Raw genomic sequence first — 22,011 nt, 5'->3', positions numbered from 1 at the left:
ATCCACACAGTGGAGTGATATCTGCCGTGTCTCAATTCAGGGTCTGCATCCTTCGAAGGACCTGGCCTTTGCAAATGAAGGCCGCATTTGTGGGCTGCATTTGGAAGGAGCCTTCGAGTTGGGACAGCCTTCGCGCGGCGTTTCGACGTAATTGGCCCTAAAATGCGGCCCCTGAATTGAGACACAGCAAGTGTCTGAACACTCAGCGAGAAAGTAAGTGTACCTCCCAGAATGTCAGATTGATTTCCCTCAGGATCCCCGAGAAGCTGACATTTTCCCTTCTCTCAGCACACATGCCCTTTTTCTACCGTCTTTACAACCCACATGTGTTTTGTAATGAAACGTAAATGTGAAATCGGTTCCTCCTCGTGTCCGCTCAGAGACAATGACATATATGAATGATGAATGGAGATCTTGTGTGTGTGTGTTTCATTCATGTTTTTTTTTTTCAGGGCCACAGTGGGCTTCCACTTGAGCCTGGATCACGCTCCATCCAGCTCCAGTCGTGAGTCGCGGGCTTGAATAGCGATTACCAAATGAGTCATGAGCTCGTCTGTAATGAAAGGAACTGTGTCAAGCCTTGTTTTTTCGCCTGCTTTGATGCAGTGACCTGACCCAGTAACATCACTCCATCCACTTCAGCGTTTTGTTTTTTGTTTTTCTTTATGTCAGAGCGTCCGCCGTCGAAAAACACACACTTCAGGAGGCCGGGAGTAGAGGTGGTTTTATAATTTTTATTCTTTTTATTCTCAGTTAAGTGGCTGGTCATGTTTTTTTTATTTTTTTTTATTACACATACAATAACAATGAGGAGGAATCTTTTACATTCATCCAGAGGATCCATTCAGAAAAAAAAAAAGGAAACACCGCACAGCACTCGGGAGGCTCAAGCACGCACAAACAGTGGGAGGGACGAACGCTAACAGATCACACACGCCTGCTGTCTTGTTTTTTTCTTGCTGTACTTTTGAAGACGGAATGGTTTTTTTTCCCCAAACAGCACAAAGTGGAAGTGCCGAGCTCTTCTTAGACTGACCTTTTGTTTTTTTTGGTTTTGTTTCTTTTCAGAAAAACCTGCACAGAGTTAGTCACAGAGCACCTTTTTGAAATTTCTGTTTGTGTCTTCCAGTTATTGGGGGTGGGGGAGGGGGAGGGGGAGGGGAGGGAACACAGCACGTTGTCGTTGGTAGTCGGGGAGGAAAAGGCACTTGCGGTTGTGAATTTACAGTAGGTGCGTCAGATAAGAAACGGTGACGACGAAGAAAGAGGAGACCTAGACTACACTGAAGCAGAGAGGAGAGGTCCGAATCTGGCGTTAACGCTGCAGATTCAGAGTCTGGCAGTTTATAAGAGGTGGAATCAGCAGCGCACTACGGAGGGGTTTAGTTCTACATATGAAGAGGAAAGTTAGCGAATGACATTATCTGAAAAAAGGAAATAACATGTTAGAAAATGACAAATTTATCTGTTTCTTTTGGTTCAGTGACTATTCTCATAAAAACTGATTTAGAAGGTTTTAGAAATTCAAAAATCGTTTTACCACAAAATCCACAGCCAGCCTTAGGCCCTAATGACGAACATAGATCGACATCACATTCACGACGGGACACTTAACTACAAGCGAAGACACGGGGGGGTTGGATGAAAGTAACCACATGGCTCTCACATCAACGTTAAATCGATCACAAGACACAACTCAAACACGGAAGAGAGGTCTGAGGGCGACGACGAAGACAAGCGCGACAAGACAGAAAACCGCTCTCTGCTAAAACAGAAGCGACCCGGGTCTTTTCGTCCAATCAGCAAGCGGCAATGACGGTCGAGTCAGTCGGACTCGCAACCGGCCGAAAACCTTCTTCTGCTCCGGGCCTGCTCCGCTTTAGCCGCTCCATTTGTTTTTTTTTGTTAGAGATAACCGTCGAAGACGTCCAGAGAAACTCAAGCACATGTAGGGAGAGCCACGGCGGGGGGGTCAGGAGGTCATTCAGGCTGCACATGTGAGCGGCTTCGGGATCAGAATTCAGCAAACAGTTCACACCGATGATGAGGATGACTGCACAGACTCAGTACAAAGCATGCAGGGGAGGGGGCAACAGATTGTGTCGCTATCTACCAGCCAAAAAGGGGGGGGATGGGGCGGTGATGGGGGAGTCGAGGGAGGATTTAGCGTTACATTAGAGTGTTATCAGAGGTGGAGGGGGAGGTGTGTTTAAGGGGTGACGAGATTTCCTCCTTTTCTTCCTCTTTTTTTTTTTCTCCCCACTTTAGTCCCAAGTTCTTGAACGTCTGCCCTCGTGCTGTTGGAAGGGGGTTGTAGAAAGGGACCTCAGCGTTTGGCTGGAGAAGCACTCCTGCTTCCCTGCAACACAGAGCAGACACACGATGAGTACACAGAGGAGGGGCGGCGCTTTACGTTGTTCAGCACTGAAGGACCACTCTGATGCTGCTGCTGGAGTCCGGCCCGGCCCACCAGTCGTTACACTAAAAGTGTGTAAATAATCGGTAATTTGCGTACAGGAACTTTTCACACAGAGATTTCCTTTTCTAACAACACATCCTGTGCGGAAAATAAAAAAACAGAAAGGAAAAGTTCACCCAACAATGAAAATGCAGTTGCTCGTCGACAAAACATTTCTGGAGCTTGTTTTAAAAAAAAGTCACTTCAGTTGATAAGGAAAGTACTGCTGCACTGTTTTGCCGTGAAGCTCCAGAAATGTTTTGTGGACCATGAAGCTTCACCAGCATGACGGCGAACAGACCATGTCTTAATTTGCCTTTCTGCGTGAACTCTTCCATAGGCTGCTGGGGAGAACAGAGAATGTATTTCATCCATTCAAATAAGTTACAAACATCTCTTCTGCCTAATAAGGAGACCAGGGCTGAACGTCGGAAAGTCAGAGCGGCCCTTTAATGTGAGAAATAAGCAGGTTAGTATGTCCGTCGGCGAATTGTCAGGCCTGCAGCGATGTGGAGTTATGGAAGCCGGTACAAATAAGAAACAGAGAAGAGACAAATGAAATATCAGTAATGAAGAAAGAAAAAAAACACTCATATTGAGTCAAAATGATGTGACGCTAATTCAAACTGCTGAGATAATGAGGACAATGTTTGACTTTCCGAGTCAAACTTCAGAGAAAGCCGATTCAGAGTGACAGGGAACCTAATCAAATGTTTGATAAAGTAATTAAGAAATAATCACAAGGTAATTATTCAGACTGATGAGAAATCAGGTCAACATTTCAAGCCGCTGAATCTAATCATTTTTATTTGCTACGTGTATTTTTCCGTATTTTATCTTTCCCGTGCTTTAATTCCTTTTTTGGCAGAACCTACAGAAACACGCTTATGTCAGAGGGAGGTCCTCTTGTGTTTGACCTTAAGCGAAAACAATGGTTTCTTAGGAAAATAGCTTGCATTGTATCTGTTGGCCATCGATAATTACACATCGCTCCACAGATCCTTCAGATGTGTTTTCTTTGTGGGTTTCAGGCATTGCATCCTTCCTGAGGCAAAATCTCCACTTTTTATTTGTTTTTTGTCCCCGGAGCTTCTGATTAGACATCCCAATTCATCGTCACAAAGCCGGCTCCGAGACGGCATTGTACTGTTTCCCCCATCCCACTCTCTCATTCAAATAAAAAAGTAGTAGGAAGAGTAGCTGATCAGAAAGGCACAAAGATTATACAAATGAGACAAATCTTTGAGGATCGCTCACGAAGATAATCCGTTTTGTGAGAAGCTTTTTTACCCCTCATGAAACGACTGCGGGGAACTGAGCTTTTGTTCTAATCTCTTCTTGTAGCTATTTCGGACGGAATTCATTATCTGTCACGAGTGAGCAAAACGCAGTGCGGCATCTGAAAATGAAAGGCAAGTGAATTTTAAAAAGAACGTGTCACACATTAATTAAAAGTTAATGTGGCTTTATTGTTGTTCCCATTTGAGACCGCGGAGCCTGTTCATGAAAGGGAAGCGACAGTGCGGTGGCACTGATCCAACCCTGTTCCATGAAAGACGTGAGGCGAGCATCCCAGAAGTTTAGTCTGTGGGGTTGTTCATCTCTCCGAGATCAGTGACAGTAATTTAGCTACGACAGATGAGGACTAAGCCCCGGGGAAATTTGGATTTAACCAACTCCTCTCAGGTACAGTGAGAGCGGCCGGCTAATTAAAACCTGACACGGAAAGAACTGGCAGAGCAGGAGAACCGCCGCTTCTTTTTTTTATGACGCACGGCGACAAATCAACGAATGAGAAGCTTCTGTGTGAACTGGGAAGTGGAGGAGCTTTGGATGCGCCATCGAACTGAACGTGGAGTGTTGGTGTTTGAATACCTCGGATCACTCAGTCATCAATCAGTTTCTACTCGAGCTTCGGCCTGTTAGAGTTACTTGAGTGCAGATTTTATTTTTTTCTTAAAAAGAACTCTGATGTTTAATTTTCTATCAAAAAATGATTCCAACCAAAATACGCTTTCTGTCCAGCAGTCCGTTACGTCACCGCTGACACGTCCGACTAACTCTGCGCACACTTTGATTAGCTGACAGGATTGTTCTCAGCTTACCTTTACAGTCTTTTGGTGACATTTGCTTGATGACAAACTGTGTTATTTAAACACGCACTGGACATCTTTTTTGCTTTGAGTTGCCGTTATGAAGTCAGTACTGATTGCACGGTGTAATGGATGTAGAAAATGACATCATCTGCATATAGATTGGTTCTCTGTGAACCTCTCTTTCGCTTTGCTACTCCTTGTGCCCTCGCCCGCCTTCTCTTAAATGTAATGGAGCTAGACAGCAATCAGTTTGTGTTGCTTAAAGTGCCAAAAAATGATTTCCAGAAATAATGATCCGGTTACTCAAGGTAATCCATAGACCTTGTTGTGAGCAGCCTCATGTAGGAACTAATTCCTTTTCTACACCTAGAAGGAAGTGTGCATCTATGGAGGGACAACGTCACGTTCTTGGTTTGTGCTCGTGATGCCGCTGGACACAAACATTAATGGCGTCCTCCTCGGCTGAGCTGTGACATTAGCCAGCTTAACTAGCTCAGTCAGCTAGCCTCTCATCCATGAGAAGATGAATCTGCGCAGTGTCACGGATTGGCAGGTGGAGTTTCAGTCCAAAGAAAGTAGTTCTTGCGTGAAACTGCTCACAACGGGGTTTTGGGGATAACCTCGAGTCACCAGGTCATGATTTCTGGAAAGAGACGTATTTGTTTAATTTTCCCAAAATATATTTTTAGGGTGCTTTGAGCTCCGCAAGCCGATTGCCATCTAGTTCCATTTAATTGGTGAGGGGGCTGATGTTGCTACAGCTACTGCCAAAAGTTTCATTAGAACATTACTAAATGGTAGCATTTTCAGCTGCTAATGATCAGTTTTCTATTCTGCCCAAAATGTTTGCGCAGTGAGTCCTCCAAGGGACCTGAGGGACACAGTCGTGCTTGGCAACTGATCGATGAGATTGCGTAACAATGTTATATCACTGTGCTTAAGCGATCGGGAAGCGATCCTGTAAAGCATATGTATGTTAGCTGTAGCCCCAACTGGATCCACCATCTTCAGCATGATTATATCAGCGCTGGCTTAAAGCTCGTAGCATGCACTAAGATCAATCTTGTCTCTAAAAGCCTCTTATTATTCTGCTGCTGCTGCTGCAGTAGTAATGAGATTAGGATGTCTTCCAAGCATATCAAACAAATGCGGAGTGAGTTAAACTCAAGTATCCCTCCAATCGCGTATCGGTTACTCACTCTGCTGCTGATATCATCACTGAGGCAGAAAGGAACAGGGGCAAGAGAGTGGTTAGGTAAGTGTTCCATTTTACTTTGTGATTTTAACTTCCAGGAAAGGGGAAGTGGAGAGAAGCTGCCGGGAAATAACTCGCGTTTGACAAGCGGTTTCTTACCATTTTGAAGATCCTAGTCAGGGTGCCTTCCCCTGCACCGGCCTTCTTGGCTTTACCGGACTGTGACTTCTGGTTGCCCTGGCAGGGGGAGAACAGAAATCAGTGTGTTAAGACTCTCTGAGATATTTGTCAAGGGGGTTCAGACATGGCTGACCTTCCTACAGAGAGCCCCAGATTCCTTTTCAATTTATTGGGGGTGAGCGGAGGGGGCGAGAGTAGAATATAATACTGAAGAACTCCTTCTCCGGGGTGTCTGGGGAGTAAAGCAATTGGCATGCTCAACGAAACTCCAAAATATCGGAGAAGGCTAGGTATTGATTACGGTGCAATCCAATTCTGCCCTACTTCTGTTGTATAACTGTGTTCCACTTCTGGCAAGGTACTTTGTGTGAATTATGCATGAGGTGGAAAAGCTACAAAGCAGCAAAGTTCGACATGAAGAGGAAAAGTTTTCTGGTTGTTTTTTTGTGGAAGCTGGTGCCTGGTACAAAGCATGACAGCCGATGCTAATCACTTCTTGACCATCGCGTCTTAATGACATTCAGTGAGCTGATTAATTCACTGCCTGATGGTGGGTGAAACAAACCAAAGAAATGTAAGTAGCTAATAAGGCTCGAAGTCTTTATCTTTTCATGTGGGAAAAACAGAAACGCTGATGTCTAATCGAGTGTCCATGAAAGTGTACAAAAGTTATTGGTTTTAAGTTTAAATTTCCTTCTAAGAACAGTTAGGGACTGTGTGAAAATGAATGGAGAGGTGATGGGGGCAGAACCCAAACCAGTCGCCAGAATAAATGTTGGGAATGTATGTGTCTATAAACCACAGATTAGTTGAAACTTTATATCTCTTTTAGGTTCAGTTTTCAATTTTATGTTGTGACGACGCTGTGCTTTCTGTCTGATGAGGTATAAGCACAAAACCCACTTGGTTTTGGCTGCAAATCGTCCAGGTTTCTCGTCATAAACTAAATGAATTTGTTGCCACAAACATGGCTAGAAGTTGTGTCATTAAAAATATCATGCTTTTAAATGTTGAAACGCAGTCTCGAACAGTGGTCTCTGGCTTGGCAGCTGCGACAGCACTGCTACCCGCTCCACATTCTGACATGTAATGTGAATGTGGCATGACACACAACAAAATTTACGTGTCGTCTGGTGATTAGGCTAGCTGAACTTTATGTTTCACCGGCAAATTATTCATTTTGTTCCGGAGCCCTCCTGTGAATTTTGTCTATTCGCCCTAATAATACCATATAAAATCCAAACACATAAACTGATCCTGAATACCCACTACTGAGTCAATGTGACTGTGATTGTGGGTATATACATACAAAAAATGATTTGATTTGACTTATCCGAATTTATCATAACTCACATAACTTCCGTGAGAATTTAAATCAGTAACTCAGCTGCCCCCTAGTGTTTTTAGTATGAATCCAACAGGTGACGAATTCTTAGACATTGCACCTTTAACTTAAAATATAAATTCAGGAAGAGAAAATGTCAGACCTCAGTGTCCCTGAGGAGAGTTTTCCTTTATCTGAGTCAACTTTCACCCCCGACAACCCCTCTGCTGCTCCGTGATTCAGAAACAAGCTCAAGCACACTCGCACACACACATGCATGAGGAGCTGCAATGACAGGCTGATAACAGATGAAGCAGAAGGCAGCCTCACCTCTGCCGGCCACAGAGGCATTTTTTGAAATGAAAATGTGATAATGAAGAGCGGAACAATGCCTGTGTTATCGAGAATGTACAATATACGGACATGACCATATGGATAAGTCAGGGGGCTTCGCAAATGGGGCTGATGTGTTTGAAAATGGACTGAGGTCTGAAGGAAATGAGGACATTATCGCTGATGTGTGGACAGATTACAGCGGCTGAGGTGGTAGATGGAGACTGAATGAAATCAGAGTCACAGGCGAAGGTCGTTTTAGGCGATGACCTCACAGGCACCCCCTCAGTTTGATTAGGCATGATACCTGCGGTCTTTTTCAAACCACCTACCAGGCCTATCTTGGCTGCTAGTCCTCTCCACTGGACGTGTAAAGAAACACAGAGACAAGGACAAGACGTAAAAGAGGAGCGGGGACAAGTAGAAATGTGTGTCTTACTCGGCGCAAAAGGCGGGATGGGAAGGAGAGGAGGGTCCGTCCAGGGGGGGAAGGTCGCAGGGTCACGGGGGGGGAGAGGCAGGAGCAGATGAGGAAGAGAGGGAAGGGGAGAGGAGAGAGGCAGATGCTCACACGGGAGAGAGCACAAAGTTAGAGCACACATTTAGAATCATTCAGAAGACATACAGCATATAGAAAAACAACGGATAGAATACGCGACAGAGTAACAAAGCCTGAAATGCACTGTGTTCAGATTATGTGCTGGGTTTGGAGTTGCAGCGAATGGGTTTCAGATGAAATTGCCCGCTGTTATCGTCAATTTTCTGAAGTCCCACCCCCGCATGACGATCATTTGTGCATATTTTCTCTGTTTCTTTCCCTCTTTCTTTCTTTCTTACTTTCTGGTTGTAAACAGGAGCCCTTTCATCTGATCTGATTCAGATGCGACACTGTGATCAAATTTCAGCGTTGCAGCAGGACGTTCAACTGTTATGATGAATATGAAATGAGAGTTTCCAGTGATCTGAACGGTGTCTGCCCTGACGAAAGAATATGATGTTTTCGTTTCTACAACTATGCCGCATTAAGTCTCATATCTCATGCTGGGAGATAGTGTTTAACGATAACACTGAACCCTGACCGTCTCCACTGATTGTTTTTTGGTTATATTTACTGTCAAAAATCAACCATAATAATGGTACTGATGATGTTTTTTGGTTCCATGTGTGAGCGCAAAATTCAATTTGAAGAGGAAGCGATAGATAAAAGGAGACTCACCCTGGATTTAGGAGGGGCAGGGGACACCTGAAGAGGAGTTAATCACAGAGAGGAAAAGAGGTTGGACACAGTGAGACATGAGAACGTGACGGAAGAGGAGAGAGACAAACATGGAGGGGACAGTGGTAGAGACGGGGACGGTGGAAACACTGCAGGGACTATTCCTATTCATAGACACTGCGAGTGCTTCAAATGTTATTCATATTACTCACGATAGTGCGGAAGAAATGGACCACAGCGTTTTCTGCTCCACGCTTACGTGGGGAAGTGGCAGAGGCTTTCTGAGGGCCTGGAGAGAGAGCGCCCCGGAAAGATCCCTGCAGGGGGGAGACAGGAAGGAAAGGAAAGGAAAGGAAAGGAAAGGAAAGGAAAGGAACAATAGACCTACATGTTATTTCCAAAAGTTTAGGATGTAGGTTAAGATGTTGATATACAGTTTCAGGGCGTTTCAAAAGAATATATAATAATATAATATATATTTAAAAAGGGGGACCGGAGGGTGTGTTCCAACTATCGGGGGATCACACTCCTCAGCCTCCCCGGGAAAGTCTATTCTAGGGTACTGGAGAGGAGAATTCGGCCGATAGTCGAACCTCGGATCCAGGAGGAACAATGCGGTTTCCGTCCTGGCCGTGGAACACTGGACCAGCTCTATACCCTCCGCAGGGTGCTCGAGGGTTCATGGGAGTTTGCCCAACCAGTCCACATGTGTTTTGTGGACTTGGAGAAGGCATTCGACCGTGTCCCTCGTGGCATACTGTGGGGGGTGCTCCGGGAGTACGGGGTCGGGGGCCCTCTGTTAAGGGCCGTACGGTCCCTGTACTGCCGGAGCAGGAGCTTGGTTCGCATTGCCGGCAGTAAGTCAGACCTGTTCCCAGTACATGTTGGACTCCGGCAGGGCTGCCCTTTGTCACCGGTTCTGTTCATTACTTTTATGGACAGAATTTCTAGGCGCAGCCACGGGCCGGAGGGGATCTGGTTCGGGAGCCAATGGATCTCATCTCTGCTTTTCGCGGATGATGTGGTCTTGTTGGCTCCTTCGAGCCGGGACCTCCAGCATGTCCTGGGGCGGTTTGCAGCCGAGTGCGAAGCGGCTGGGATGAGAATCAGCACCTCCAAATCCGAGGCCATGGTTCTCGACCGGAAAAAGGTGGCCTGCTCCCTCCAGGTGGGAGGAGAGTTCCTGCCTCAAGTGGAGGAGTTTAAGTATCTTGGGGTCTTGTTCACGAGTGAGGGAAGGATGGAGCGTGAGATTGACAGACGGATCGGTGCAGCGGCCGCAGTAATGCGGTCTTTGTATCGGTCCGTCGTGGTGAAGAGAGAGCTGAGCCGAAAGGCGAAGCTCTCGATTTACCAGTCAATCTACGTTCCGACCCTCACCTATGGCCATGAACTTTGGGTCATGACCGAAAGAATAAGATCCCGGATACAAGCGGCCGAAATGAGTTTCCTCCGCAGGGTGGCAGGGCGCTCCCTTAGAGATAGGGTGAAGAGCTCTGTCACCCGGGAGGAGCTCAGAGTAGAGCCGCTGCTCCTCCACATCGAGAGGAGCCAGCTGAGGTGGCTCGGGCATCTGTTTCGGATGCCCCCGGGACGCCTCCCTCGGGAGGTGTTCCTGGCATGTCCCTCCGGGAGGAGACCCCGAGGAAGACCCAGGACACGCTGGTGTGACTATGTCGCCCAGCTGGCCTGGGAACGCCTTGGGGTCCTCCCGGAAGAGCTGGAGGCAGTATCCGGGGAGAGGGAGGTCTGGGTGTCCCTGCTCAGGCAGCTGCCCCCGCGACCCGGCCCCGGATAAGCGGATGAAAATGGATGGATGGATGGATATTTATAAAGTATAAAAAATATTATGAACAGTTATAATAATAGGTATACAGCTATCTGTTGAGGTAAGGTGATGAAGAAGAGAGTGCTAACAGGCACTTCTTTAGAAAATAACCTCCAATGCAATTACACGAATGAATACTACACACATTTGAGTGGGTTGTCCTGGTGATGTGTGTACTTACCTTTTAAAAAAGGAAAAACAACAATATTACATAAACGATTCACCTTTCAGTGGAACTGTTGACATTTTACAAAACCACTCGTGCCGGGTAAACGGGGTTACTCACCTGTGAAACATCCAGTAATTCATGGACCTTGACCTAACTTTTGAATGGATCTGTAGGTTGCACAACAGCCCTATTATACAGTATATAAAGCAGCCGGGGCGGTTCTTTTCATCAAGACACAGCATCGGATCAGATGATTATCTAACAGGGTAATTACATTATGCTGCTAAGTGCAGATCTTTTACACATGAGAGGGACGAGTTTACTATGTGATACATATGAGGACGCTTTTGGATAGGATAAAGACTGAGTGGTAGTGGGCTACGTGTGGCGGATAACAGTGAGGACAATTATTACGGAACGCTGTGACCTTACCCACTCACTGAAGTTACAAAAGAGAAGAGAATGTTGCTTTCATGGACGCATTTCATGTTGTTTCCTGCTCCGTCTGGGCCTCTACTGGCTGGGAGGCCCTCGGCTCAGGCCTATAATCCCTGTGGCTAGATCCGGGCCAGCCTAGTCTTCAGACATTTGGTCTGTTTGACTGTTTTTCCGGGAGCATGCTTATGTTCCCACAGCCCCAGGTTCCCACATTTCTAAGATTTTTTTCCAAAATTAGGCCCTATATTCCCACATTTCCTTAGGGTTAGGGCAGGGTCAGGGCTAGCCTAACCCTAACCCTTAAATTGAAGGTAAATGTAGGAACATAAGACCTTTTTTGAAAATGTCCTAGAAATGTGGGACCATTGGGCTCTGGGATTGGCCCTTATCCCAAACTGACAAACGCCTTCAGCCATGAGGTGCTTAAAACAAATTAAAATGCGACAAACGAGTGCCTGAGGATGCCAGTATGTTCTTGTCAATCGGCTCGATCTCAACAAAGAAGGGTAATCGTCTCCCAAAGTGCAAATCGATGCGGCCGCGTTCTTCGAAGTTCGACTTCACAAAGAGCAAGTCAGCGCGAGTGCTTAACTGGTCGATGGGCTCTGACTTTTCTAGGTCCCGCTGCATTAGAGAAACTCCGCTATCAACACATACAAACAGCAGAGACACACCGAAGGGGAAAGGTATGATTCCTCTAATAACGGTATGCCATCAGCAACATGCAGCCCACGGGAGAGCAAACTCATTTCCACCCACTCGGTACACTCGGTCTGTTCTGTTAATGTTACCTCATTCATCCCTCTCTCTGACACTGTTAATGTAACTGGAAAACATATGTGTGTTTATATGTGTGCGCGTGTGTGTGTGTGTGTGTGTGTGTGTGAGGGCGCTGTTGTTGACTCACATCCATTATCTCACATCAAAGAAGCTCAAGGCAACTGACAAGGGGGGGAAACTTTCACCGCCACCGCCATTTACGCAATGTGATAGACACGCGGTGCGAGATTAGACGTCACCTCCATCATCTTTCATGGGTTTTTTCTTTTTTTTTTTTTGTGAAAATGGACTGACAGACAATTATATCAACACGGCAGGGGAACACAAAGGGAGAGGACAAAAAAAAAAACGTTGCGCTCAAATGGATATCCAGACAGACAGTCACAGGCTTACATAAAGAGAACTTTGTTTCCATTGAGAAACATTTACAGTGTGTGTAAAAAAAAAAACCTACTCTCTGAATAGATGTAAATCCTGAAGACTTCCTGTCGTCGCTGACCCCCCTAATGATGCCCCCTTGCGTGAGCGTGTGTCTCCCCTTGTGTCCGACTCTGTCCAGTTGTAAATGATGGGAAACGGAGGCAGAAATGAAAGGGAGGGGAGAAAACAGAGCAACCTCGGCCGCCGCTGCCGGGTCTTTGTTCAGGGTAAGGAGCGGAGAGAACAAAAAAAAAAGGGGAGAGATGCGAGAGGAAATAGGAGATCAAATAATGCTGCATGAATTCTGCCGGTACAGTCTCGATTTTTCCCTTTGATGTGAGACGCTCCCACATCTCATTTCCCTTTTTCTGCTTTGTAACATGTTTTCTGCCTTAAGTGCAAGTGTTGAGTGAATATTACTCATATTTAAAGGAGGTGGAAAAAATAACATGTAAATTGGGTGTCCATTAGCTTCTTGGCACGCTGCTAAAGATGATAAAGACTTTTAAAATCTCCAGCGGGGAGGCTGAGGCACTCTGCCCAGCCTCAGTGGTCCTATAATGGGTTTAAGTCGCTAAACTACACAAAGAAAGGGCTCATTTCCATCCCCCTGTAACACACACACACACACACAATTTGTGTGCATTTTGTATAGACTCTACTATTTACTACGCTGTTGTGACCATTCCTTTGGATTTCTGATGTGTTTTCTGGTGCTTGGTGCTGTTTTGTTTTCCTTTTCAGTTTATCCTTTTGACAAGAGACATAAATTGCAGTGGAGAAAAGCAGTAAGTTAACTCTCTGACGTGACAAAAGGGCGTTTAAATGTCTTCTATAGGGTAGTTCAGTATTCTCGGAGATGAGTTTATGAGCCTACCCTCTTTTGCAGAGACTCGGACGAGGTTAGGTGAAGGTTAGCTTAGCTTAGCATAGAACAAAGACCAGACAATGGGGCTAAATAGCTAGCATGGCTCTCTTAACCGTGGTAACCTGAGCTGGATGCTAATGCTAGCTTGGCAAATTGCTTACAATGATGATGCGGGTAGGTAGTATAGTCTAATGTTTAGGGAACGAAATGTTCAGGTAGGCTGCTGTGTTAACGATGTTAGCATGCTAACTTAACATAAAGCACAGCTAACGCTGACAGGGTGCTCATTAGTTTTACAGGTATTTGAACATAAACTTAAGTCCTGGACAAATTAAAGTGATTACATTTCATCCTGTGGTCAACATGGATGTACCAAATCAAATGATGATCCATCCAACAGTTTATGAGACATTTTACTCAAAATTAGAAACACTGTTCTAATAGTCACAGAAATTAGAATTTGTAAACATACATTATGTAGGCCTAGAAAATGTTGTGCCAGTTCAATCCCTACAGCTTGCTAAAAGTAAGGCTACCATGAACACTATAGCTTCAAAATCAAACATTATATCTTGTTTTGTTTTTTTTTTTCAATACTAAATATAAAACTTGCTGATTGGTGAGCGAGGCTAGCTGTTTCCCTGTTCCCTGTCTTTATGTTAAGCTGAGCTAAGCTAAGCAAATTCACCACACACCTAGTAATTGTTTTTTTCAAAAATGTCGAACTATCCCTTTCTATTTCTAAAACCTTAGACAGTTTGCTGAGCAGCTCTCAGACGTTTCTGCTCTCACACATACATAATAGCAGTTGAGGCTGAGGAAAGTGAGACATCTGGATTCAGGACGCGGAATGAGCGCCAACGCATTCTTGCCCACTTCATCCCAAAGTGCAGGTTAATGATCACATCTGTCTACTCTGAGGTTAGAGGTCACAGCCCGATCAGGAACCTGCTTCATTATAAATGATGTTTAATAATTAATCTGGAGCTGAGGGGGAAGATAATCTTCATCATTATCTTCATAGATCAACATCAGAGAAAATACTTTAGCTCCCACTCTCATTTCACACTCAAACTGCGTGGAGATACCCTATTACTTATTACCTAGACGCAGGGATGCCACCCTGCGGCACTGGACGAGAGGAGACGGCACATATCCATCAGTAACTTCTTCTGCAAGTAGCCTGCCTGCCCTTTATTGTTCCACTGTGCATCCTCGCTCGAACAGAGGACCTGCTTTTGTACTTCCGCTCCTTTAGATTCATTAGTAGGAGGAGAGCAGGGCCAATTGATTTGGCTGACAAACACATCAGTTTGTCTGTGCAGTGGAGATACACAAACATGGCAGCTGCAGCTCGCTGTTCCCCTCGGAAGGAAATCCGGTCGTTTGCCTCGCACCAAATAATAAAGGAGGCAAATTGAGCAATTATCCGTGCCGTTGGATAGAACTGATGAGGGAAAAAAACAGGACAACCTAATTTTCCTAGGGACCGCATGTATATTACCAGAGGGGCGTATTTTTCTTTTTTCAGAAGGGTAGTCATTTTTGGGGTTTGCCTTAGTTTTAGCAATCCGATTCACGTATTGTCTGAGAAATTAAGGTTTAAACTGGAGTTCACTCAATGCCACAGGAATGAGTCGTAACACCCCTGAAATAAGTTACCATTAGTGCACTCGATGTCGATGGGGTTTTTGAATGCGCTTCGGTAGATAGCCGAAATAAGGTCTGTTGTTTTAGCATTTTGTTTGACGAGATAAAATGCGTCAGTAAATACCCCACACGTGAATCTTTAAGAGTTTAACACGTCTAAAAGAAGCTGGTTGCTGGAAAGTCTTTACAGGAAACTATTCTAACTTGTGGGCTGATCCATTTATAGTAAAGTCTGAATAGTATAGTGGAGTAGGAAACGTAATGACGGTGACCACCATTGTAGTCCATTTTCTCGCATAGTCTTAGCTTTTGACGTCTGTCGACTGCATTTGGACTTTGAGTATCGTGCGTGGTTTCATTTGTGAAGATGAACAAAACGTCTGAAATGCTTAAACATGAGTTGCATTTCTTTAATTCTTGAAATCAGAGGCTACAGACAGACCTGCTGTTCGTGCTGTTCTGCAGTATCAATCATTTGCAGCTTGTATTTAAATCAACGTATGTCTGTCCAAATTCCTAGAAGGTGTTTTTTTTATTTTTTTATTGTGGAGCTATTTTCTGCGGCAGGGTACCTGACAGTACTTGCTTCTTCGTCCATCTAACCGAGGGACGAAAACATTTCGACACCTTAAATGGAAAATCAAAATGAGCCCGTACCGACTGAATTTCTCAAATGAACCCCGTTGCCTTTTGTTTGTCGAAGTAATCCCGAACATGCTGCTGTTCACGCGAATGTAAGTCTCCAGGCGGGCGTTAAATGACTCAAATGCGGCGACACTTCTTCTCCGATCTGCTCTAAATTAATGAATTCCAATTTGCGCCCGCCTCCGGTAAAAACTAGAACAAATTTGCTTGTGGCAAACTGTGAGCGAAAGACTGAAAGGTGTTTTGTTTTCTCGTCCTGCATTTTCATCTTCAGGCTCAGACAAACAAGTCAAGCCAGTCATCCATTACTCAGTCCTATCACATTGGAGATAAACAGTAGCTGTGCTTTCAATTAAGCCTTCTCTGATAGCTCTTTTTGTTTAGCAGTGCTTTGTGCGATTGCCTGAACTCTCGAATATATTCATCTGTCTTTAAGACTGTAATCTTAAAGGCTGACACTGTAGACAAACCCCAGGACAACTGAATAAATGGTGGAAGTTTTTACAATGCGTTGTTTTTCTTCGTTGCTTAAGGCTAAACAAAAAGAAATTGAAGTAACCATCTGTTAGCAGAGCAGTTAAAACACTTCATCACACTTTTACAACACAAGGAAAAAAAAAACCCAAAAGGCAGACACTAAGCCCGACACGGATTAAAACAAAACAAAGAGAGCGCTGAGGGTGTTGTTAAAGAGTTTTAATCAAGCAATAATCAAAAAAAAAAAAAAAAAAGCTGAGAACAGGATCAGGTTAGGAACAGGTCAACGGTCACAACACTTCACAACAGATACAAACGCTGACAAGTATCCACTGCAAAGTTTTTTTGAAGGCGTTACAAATCAGGGATCGGCACAGATCCACTGCTGGTTCAGACAAACTCTCCGACCGGGTTAAAGACACGTGAACCTGAGGTGAGCAAACGGATGTGAGGGGGGGGGGAGCCGTCGACACCCCCCCTCGTCATCCAAGACACTGGGGTTAGAGTACAGTATCACACAAGTTTTGGTTCGGACTGTGAGCTGTTCTACTAAAGCCTGATTCTTAGGCATATAAAATAATGAATTACATGACTGATTCTGTCGTCACTCAACAAATTAATATGCAAATTAACACTTAAAGATATCCCACATTTCTGCTTGAATAGCTATTGTCCTTTACTGTAATTTGAAATGATCAAAAACGTGTTAGTATTCAAATGCAGATTTCCTGCAGATGTTTCATGTCCTGAGACTTGAGTTCCTCATTTTTGGCTTTATCTCACAACTTATAAAACATCTGATGTGTACCGTCTTAAAGAGAAATTCTGATATTTTTAAAGCAGGACCCTGTATTTAAATGTTTTGGTGTGCACGTGATTAATACTTACCACAAGTTTTGGATTCGGTCCAGTAGATCGCCTCAGCTGGCAGCTGAATTTCTGCAATGTGATCCTTCGGGGCGACTGCGATTGTCAAAGTTACGTCCACTCAGAGTGCTTGTTTTTGCCACCAACAGGTTGAGGTTGTAATTCTAGGTGTCTGTCAACATTACAGAAGCAATAGACCTTTTTTGGTCGGTGATAAGATCCTTTTTGTATCCAGAGACACAAGCATCGCTCATGAAGAAGTCTCGCTCTGAAATCTCACACGAGGGAAGTTGTTTGTGGAAGATGACGTTTGAAAGAGCTGGAGTTTGGAGTTTACCAGCTAGATTTATTTCTAAGTCAGGGCTGACTTAATTAACACATTTTAATGATCTAGATAAAGCAACAACTGTAACGACTTCCCTCACAAGATCTCAGAGCAATACTTTTCCTTTAACAGCAGTGTTTCTGGTTACAAAACGGATCTCTTAATTTACCAAAAAAGGTCCGTCTCCATAAAAATCATTTACAGTATTTTGTCAGACACGTAGAATAACAAGCCCCGGCCTGTTAATGTCAGCAGCAAGCAGCGGCCGTAACTTTGACAGTCACAGTTGCCCCGAAGGATTACATCACAGCTGTTGAGGCTGTTTTGCAGCTGCCAGCTGAGGCAATCTACTGGACCGATTCCAAACCTTTTGGTAAGTATGAAGCATTCACACACTAAAACATGTCAAAATAGGGACCAGGTTTAAGACTTCAGGAATTCCCCTTTAACATTTTCCAGAAAGCCCAGACTCGGGCTCAGATTATGCAAATAAACCAGACAGAGGACATAAAAAGCACAAGGGATCAGTTTGCAAAAAGCTCCACACCTGCCGAATATTAAAACCATTCTCAAACAAGCATGCATACTCAAGATCCAACAGAGAACAGTGACACTTAATACTGCAGCCTTGTAAAGTAAAAGTATGCATTAAGAACATCTGAGAGGAGCACACAGACAGGCAGAGTAGATCAGAAATCAGGCTAAAAAACATCTGTCTTCATGATGAGTTCTGGCTTGAAAAAAGTATGTGTTTGCAGCAGGAAGTTAGTGCAGGTTGATTTTTTTTTTTTTTTTTTTTTTTGCAAGAGGCAACCGAGGTGGGGCGAACCTGTCTGTCATTCACCTGAGGCGTGAACGCTCATCATTAGAAGGCAAACCCTTGGTGAATACATAAATATATATTTCTACAACTTTGTTTGAGTAAACTTGTCATCACTACAGAGAGAAATGTACAATTTTATGACGTAAAGAAAAGTTTGACGAATACTGGAGAAAATTGGTCGCTAGCCTCAATGTTGAATGAAAGCTTCACAAGTTGTTCTGTTGACATTTTTCCCTGAACGTTTCAATATTTTACAAAAGCAAAACAACATCTAATCAGTAGAACAGGGTAAAGAAAAGCTTTGTAGCATACAGTTAAAATAAAATCAGTTTAATCCTAAACACCTTTTCATAATGGACGTAAGGCTTGGGGGAAATGCATATTTTCATGCTTTGGAGTGATTTCTTTGCCATTACCTCGCCGAAGCGCTCTGCTCGACGCTCTGCACCGTTAGCTGGGCAGAGAAAAAAAAGCTTATATAGAATTTATTTGTCCACAGGATTAAATTCCGTGCAGCACAGCTCTCCTTTGAAACCAATATCGACAATGTCCTCAGAGATTACTTGAAATGAGCAAACATGGCTCATGATGGAACATACGGAGCAACAGTTCCATTTCTTCTTCCTGAAAGCACTTATAAGAGGCTTTGGGGTTCAGCGTGTTGCAGTAGTGTTGTCAGGATAACCCAGACTTTGCTGTGAAATCTGTATTTTACACCATGTTCCGGGCTGAAGCTGTTATATTCCATTTAATCCCCACCTCCAGAGGGCATCGCTGAGTGCTTGACCAATGGGCCAACAGAGCCGCAGCCTGGTTCTTAATAGCCGAGGCAGCAGTGCCAAGAAGCCCATCAGCACTGTCTACAGTCACGGACATACTGGTGCCAGGCGTGCAGCAGAAATGGACACTTAACCAAAAAAAACTCATGTTTTTTGTTTTAAGTGGGCCTGATCATGAAGGTTTTTTATACTTAGGTTATCATGACAACACTAGAGTACAAAGTTTTTAATAGCATGGCAGGCTCTAATGCCCCATAATCACTTGCCTGCAAAGATAAGCCTGTTCTTACTTTATAGGATGCAGACGCTTGTATATATTTCCAAACAGGCAGTGATAATACTCCTCCTACTCTAATATTATGTCGTTATATACTAATATACATCTCATATCTCTTTGATCATTTGTAGCATAATGTGATTATTAACTTTGAAAGTGACTTAGCAGACTGCTAGACCGTGCAAACAGTAGTGAAGTTTCTTATCACAGATGTTTAAAGATCCCCCCAGAGAGCAGAGTAACTAATGCAAAATCACGAACCAGTATTACAGCTAAATGACACAGGCATGAACCTAATGTCTCTCGCATCATCATTTAGAGACGTACCTGAACTGAAACTCGGCTGTTCTCAAGTCCAGTTTGACAAATGTTCCGATAAACAAACTGCGTAACGGCGGCAACGAGAGAACACTTCCACCAAATCACGTCTACAACGGATATATTAAATTTAACTGAAGAGAGAGATGCTACTAATGTCAGTACCATTCAAATGAAAGAAAACCAGAATATAGAGATTCATCCTTAAATGATTCAAAATCACAGCCTCTGTGTAATAAAACATTTCAAATAAAACAAACCCCACCCAAAGTCATTATCCAGTCACGATTCATGAGCACAGTTAATGTGAATCATAGGACAGACTTGGGTACACCATTAAAAACAACAGTAAAACCAACACAAATCTATATGACAAATATGTTGCAACAAATTCTTACAAGATCTGTTAAAGAATCAGAAGTAAAAAGTGATTCTGGGAGTGAATCAGCAGAATGAACTGAGATCGACTCTCCCTGCTTCCTCACCTTGCTCTTCCTCTTCTTGTCCCCACCAAAGAAGTTTCCAATCTGATCCAGGAGGCCGGGGGCCTTCTTCCTCCGGCCCAGCCCGAAGGCGGCCTGTGCAGAGCTGCTTGCGGATGCCATGGTTGTGCTAGTTGGTTGGTAGTATGTTTGTATTTGTCAAATGTGGGGTTCTTGTCGCTCTCTTAAATGAGAGACCGATAGAAAGAGGAGGGAAAAGAGAAAAGAGAGGGAGGGAGGAAAAAAAAAAGCAAGCCTATTCTAAGTCCTGTTCGGGGCTCTCCGACCCACACTCTGAAGCCGCTCCGCTGTGTTCCTGGATGGTCTGCAGCTCGTCCGATTCGGAGGGTCGGTCTTTGAAGGTGTTGTCCTCTCGGCCCGGGGCATCTCGGGAGAAGAGGCGGACCAGGTGGGGGCGTGGTGTGGCGGCGTCAGGGTCAGCTGTGCTGGCGGGGGTCCAGGGCTGGTGGGGGCCCTCAGCGCCCGTGGAGTCAGTCACCGCCGGCATCTCCGGGATGCAGCCATTGTTCTGGTTTGCATCTGCCTCACCCAGGCCTGCGCAGAAACAACAAGGGTCATCTATGGGCTTGGGCCTGCATGGCACACAACAAGCCACAGCAGCACAATGGGCCCTTTTGACAGGACCGTGCCCTTCCTGCTGCAGCAGAGACCAGCAGAGCTAAAGCTTCACATTTGAACTTGAATGAACCCTACCTGCTGAACAGGAAACGATAAGAGTGTGAGAGTAAAGATATGAGCAACTGAAAAGTCTCAACTTAATTCCTAATTATTGTTTGGGTCAGTGACACCACCATCTATATTCTAGTTAAATCAGTGTAGTGTCAGGTATTGTCACAATCCCCACCTACATTTAATGAGAAAACAGTGCATTAAAAGTGCTCCCACATCCTCTGTCATTTACTTATTCTACGATACGCTTTTTATTAAGATGTCCATGTATGCAGATTTCTTTTGGCAGGATGGTCATGAAAAATTTTAGTTGTGCTTCAAGAAGGGAGTACATTTGTTGAGGAGAGTTGGGAGAGGAGGCAGAATATTCTGACAGTCCGAGCAGCAAAATAACCTGTAATTTTGTAATGAAGTGTTTAAATGTTTAACCACCGCTACTGTACTTGGCACTTTGTGGGCATAACACATGTAAAAAAAAATAAAATAAATAAAATCCATTATCTTAACCATCAGTTAAAGGGCTTTAAAAGGACTTTCCAACTCCATTTTCATCAAGTTCAAGGACCGGTTTGAGACACGGATCAAGGTTGATTGCTGTAACAACACTCTGAATTTAAGTGAGAGCCAGCAGGCAGATATTAACAAGAGAGAAAGCTTTAAACACTCCTCACTGCGCTCTGTTACAGTGATGGCAGAAAACTACTTGAGACACATATGGTGACAGCAGAATCTGGCCTCTTTACTAACTTTAACTGAAAAAAAACGAAACGATCAAAACATCTTCAGTTTCCATTCTTGCACATTATACTTAAATTCAAGCTCTTTAAATGACCCATGACTATTTATGTCTGTTTTCAAAAACTTTCAAGGCCTTGATTTTATCCCACCTCAATTTCACTTCAAACTTTCAAGCATTTCAATGATCCCTGAGAACTCTGCACAAAAAAAGCAACTTATTAATAACCACCATGACTAAATGATACATTTATAGTCAATCAATAGTTATTTGAGTGTTAACAATGAAATGCTTTATCACCATTTGTGAAGCAAATGTTTATTGTAAAGGTGTTACTAAAACTTTACAACTGCTTAATACATGTTTATAAAGCATTTCATTAACCCTAACCCTAACCAATGTTTTATTGATGTTTAATTAACCATTTCTTAATGATGGTTATCATTAAGTGTCACCGGAGCTTCTTAAAAATGACACTACAATAAACAGAAACCTGTCATTTTAAGGCTGCACCACCTTTGCAACAGCCGTGCAACTATGACAGAACAATGCATGTTTCAGCATATTAGTCCCAATGAGAGAGAAATACAGCTGTGTCTCTAACGTCCACTTTGACAGCTATCCATTAAGTTAGCCA

The 22,011-nt window shown here is 44.0% G+C and overlaps 2 protein-coding genes across 5 annotated transcripts in view; both read right to left on the bottom strand.

The window, feature by feature from the left end:
* Window positions 1-714: 714 nt before the first annotated feature.
* LOC115567665 (myelin basic protein-like) lies at window positions 715-20,290 on the bottom strand. 4 transcript variants are annotated; one of them, XM_030394475.1, is made up of 7 exons: window positions 19,952-20,103; window positions 9,015-9,119; window positions 8,803-8,829; window positions 7,919-7,948; window positions 5,909-5,986; window positions 5,754-5,772; window positions 715-2,359 (listed from the first exon to the last, which is right to left on the bottom strand). In XM_030394475.1, the coding sequence occupies exons 1-6, from the start codon at window positions 20,069-20,071 to the stop codon at window positions 5,770-5,772; spliced, it is 363 nt and encodes a 120-aa protein (XP_030250335.1). In that variant the 5' UTR covers window positions 20,072-20,103; the 3' UTR covers window positions 715-2,359; window positions 5,754-5,769. The 4 variants fall into 4 exon arrangements, with proteins under 4 accessions (XP_030250335.1, XP_030250337.1, XP_030250334.1 ...); XM_030394477.1 differs by lacking the exon at window positions 7,919-7,948 and having other exon boundaries at window positions 5,909-5,977; window positions 19,952-20,290; XM_030394474.1 differs by lacking the exon at window positions 5,754-5,772.
* LOC115567664 (myelin basic protein) overlaps window positions 715-22,011 on the bottom strand; it is a 79,222-nt gene continuing 57,925 nt past the window's right edge. Inside the window, exons 4-9 of the mRNA XM_030394473.1 lie at window positions 19,952-20,503; window positions 9,015-9,119; window positions 8,803-8,829; window positions 5,909-5,977; window positions 5,754-5,772; window positions 715-2,359 (exon numbers count right to left, since the gene is read on the bottom strand). Of these exons, the coding sequence (XP_030250333.1) occupies window positions 20,205-20,503 (299 nt within the window). The 3' untranslated portion in view covers window positions 715-2,359; window positions 5,754-5,772; window positions 5,909-5,977; ... (1 more) ...; window positions 9,015-9,119; window positions 19,952-20,204. The remainder of the gene's footprint in view (window positions 2,360-5,753; window positions 5,773-5,908; window positions 5,978-8,802; window positions 8,830-9,014; window positions 9,120-19,951; window positions 20,504-22,011) is intronic.

Source organism: Sparus aurata, chromosome 17, assembly GCF_900880675.1.
Source record: "Sparus aurata chromosome 17, fSpaAur1.1, whole genome shotgun sequence".
Taxonomy (NCBI): domain Eukaryota; kingdom Metazoa; phylum Chordata; class Actinopteri; order Spariformes; family Sparidae; genus Sparus; species Sparus aurata.
This window is presented reverse-complemented; position numbering and strand designations above follow the sequence as displayed.

Excerpts from the sequence above, each read along its gene's own strand:
- LOC115567665 (XM_030394474.1), bottom strand. The coding sequence starts at position 20,071 with ATGGCATCCGCAAGCAGCTCTGCACAGGCCGCCTTCGGGCTGGGCCGG. Across the intron at positions 7,949-8,802 it reads CTGCCCCTCCTAAATCCAGG|TGGAGAGGACTAGCAGCCAA; the intron begins GTGAGTCTCCTT and ends TTACACGTCCAG. Across the intron at positions 2,360-5,908 it reads TGACTAGGATCTTCAAAATG|GGAAGCAGGAGTGCTTCTCC; the intron begins GTAAGAAACCGC and ends TCTGTGTTGCAG.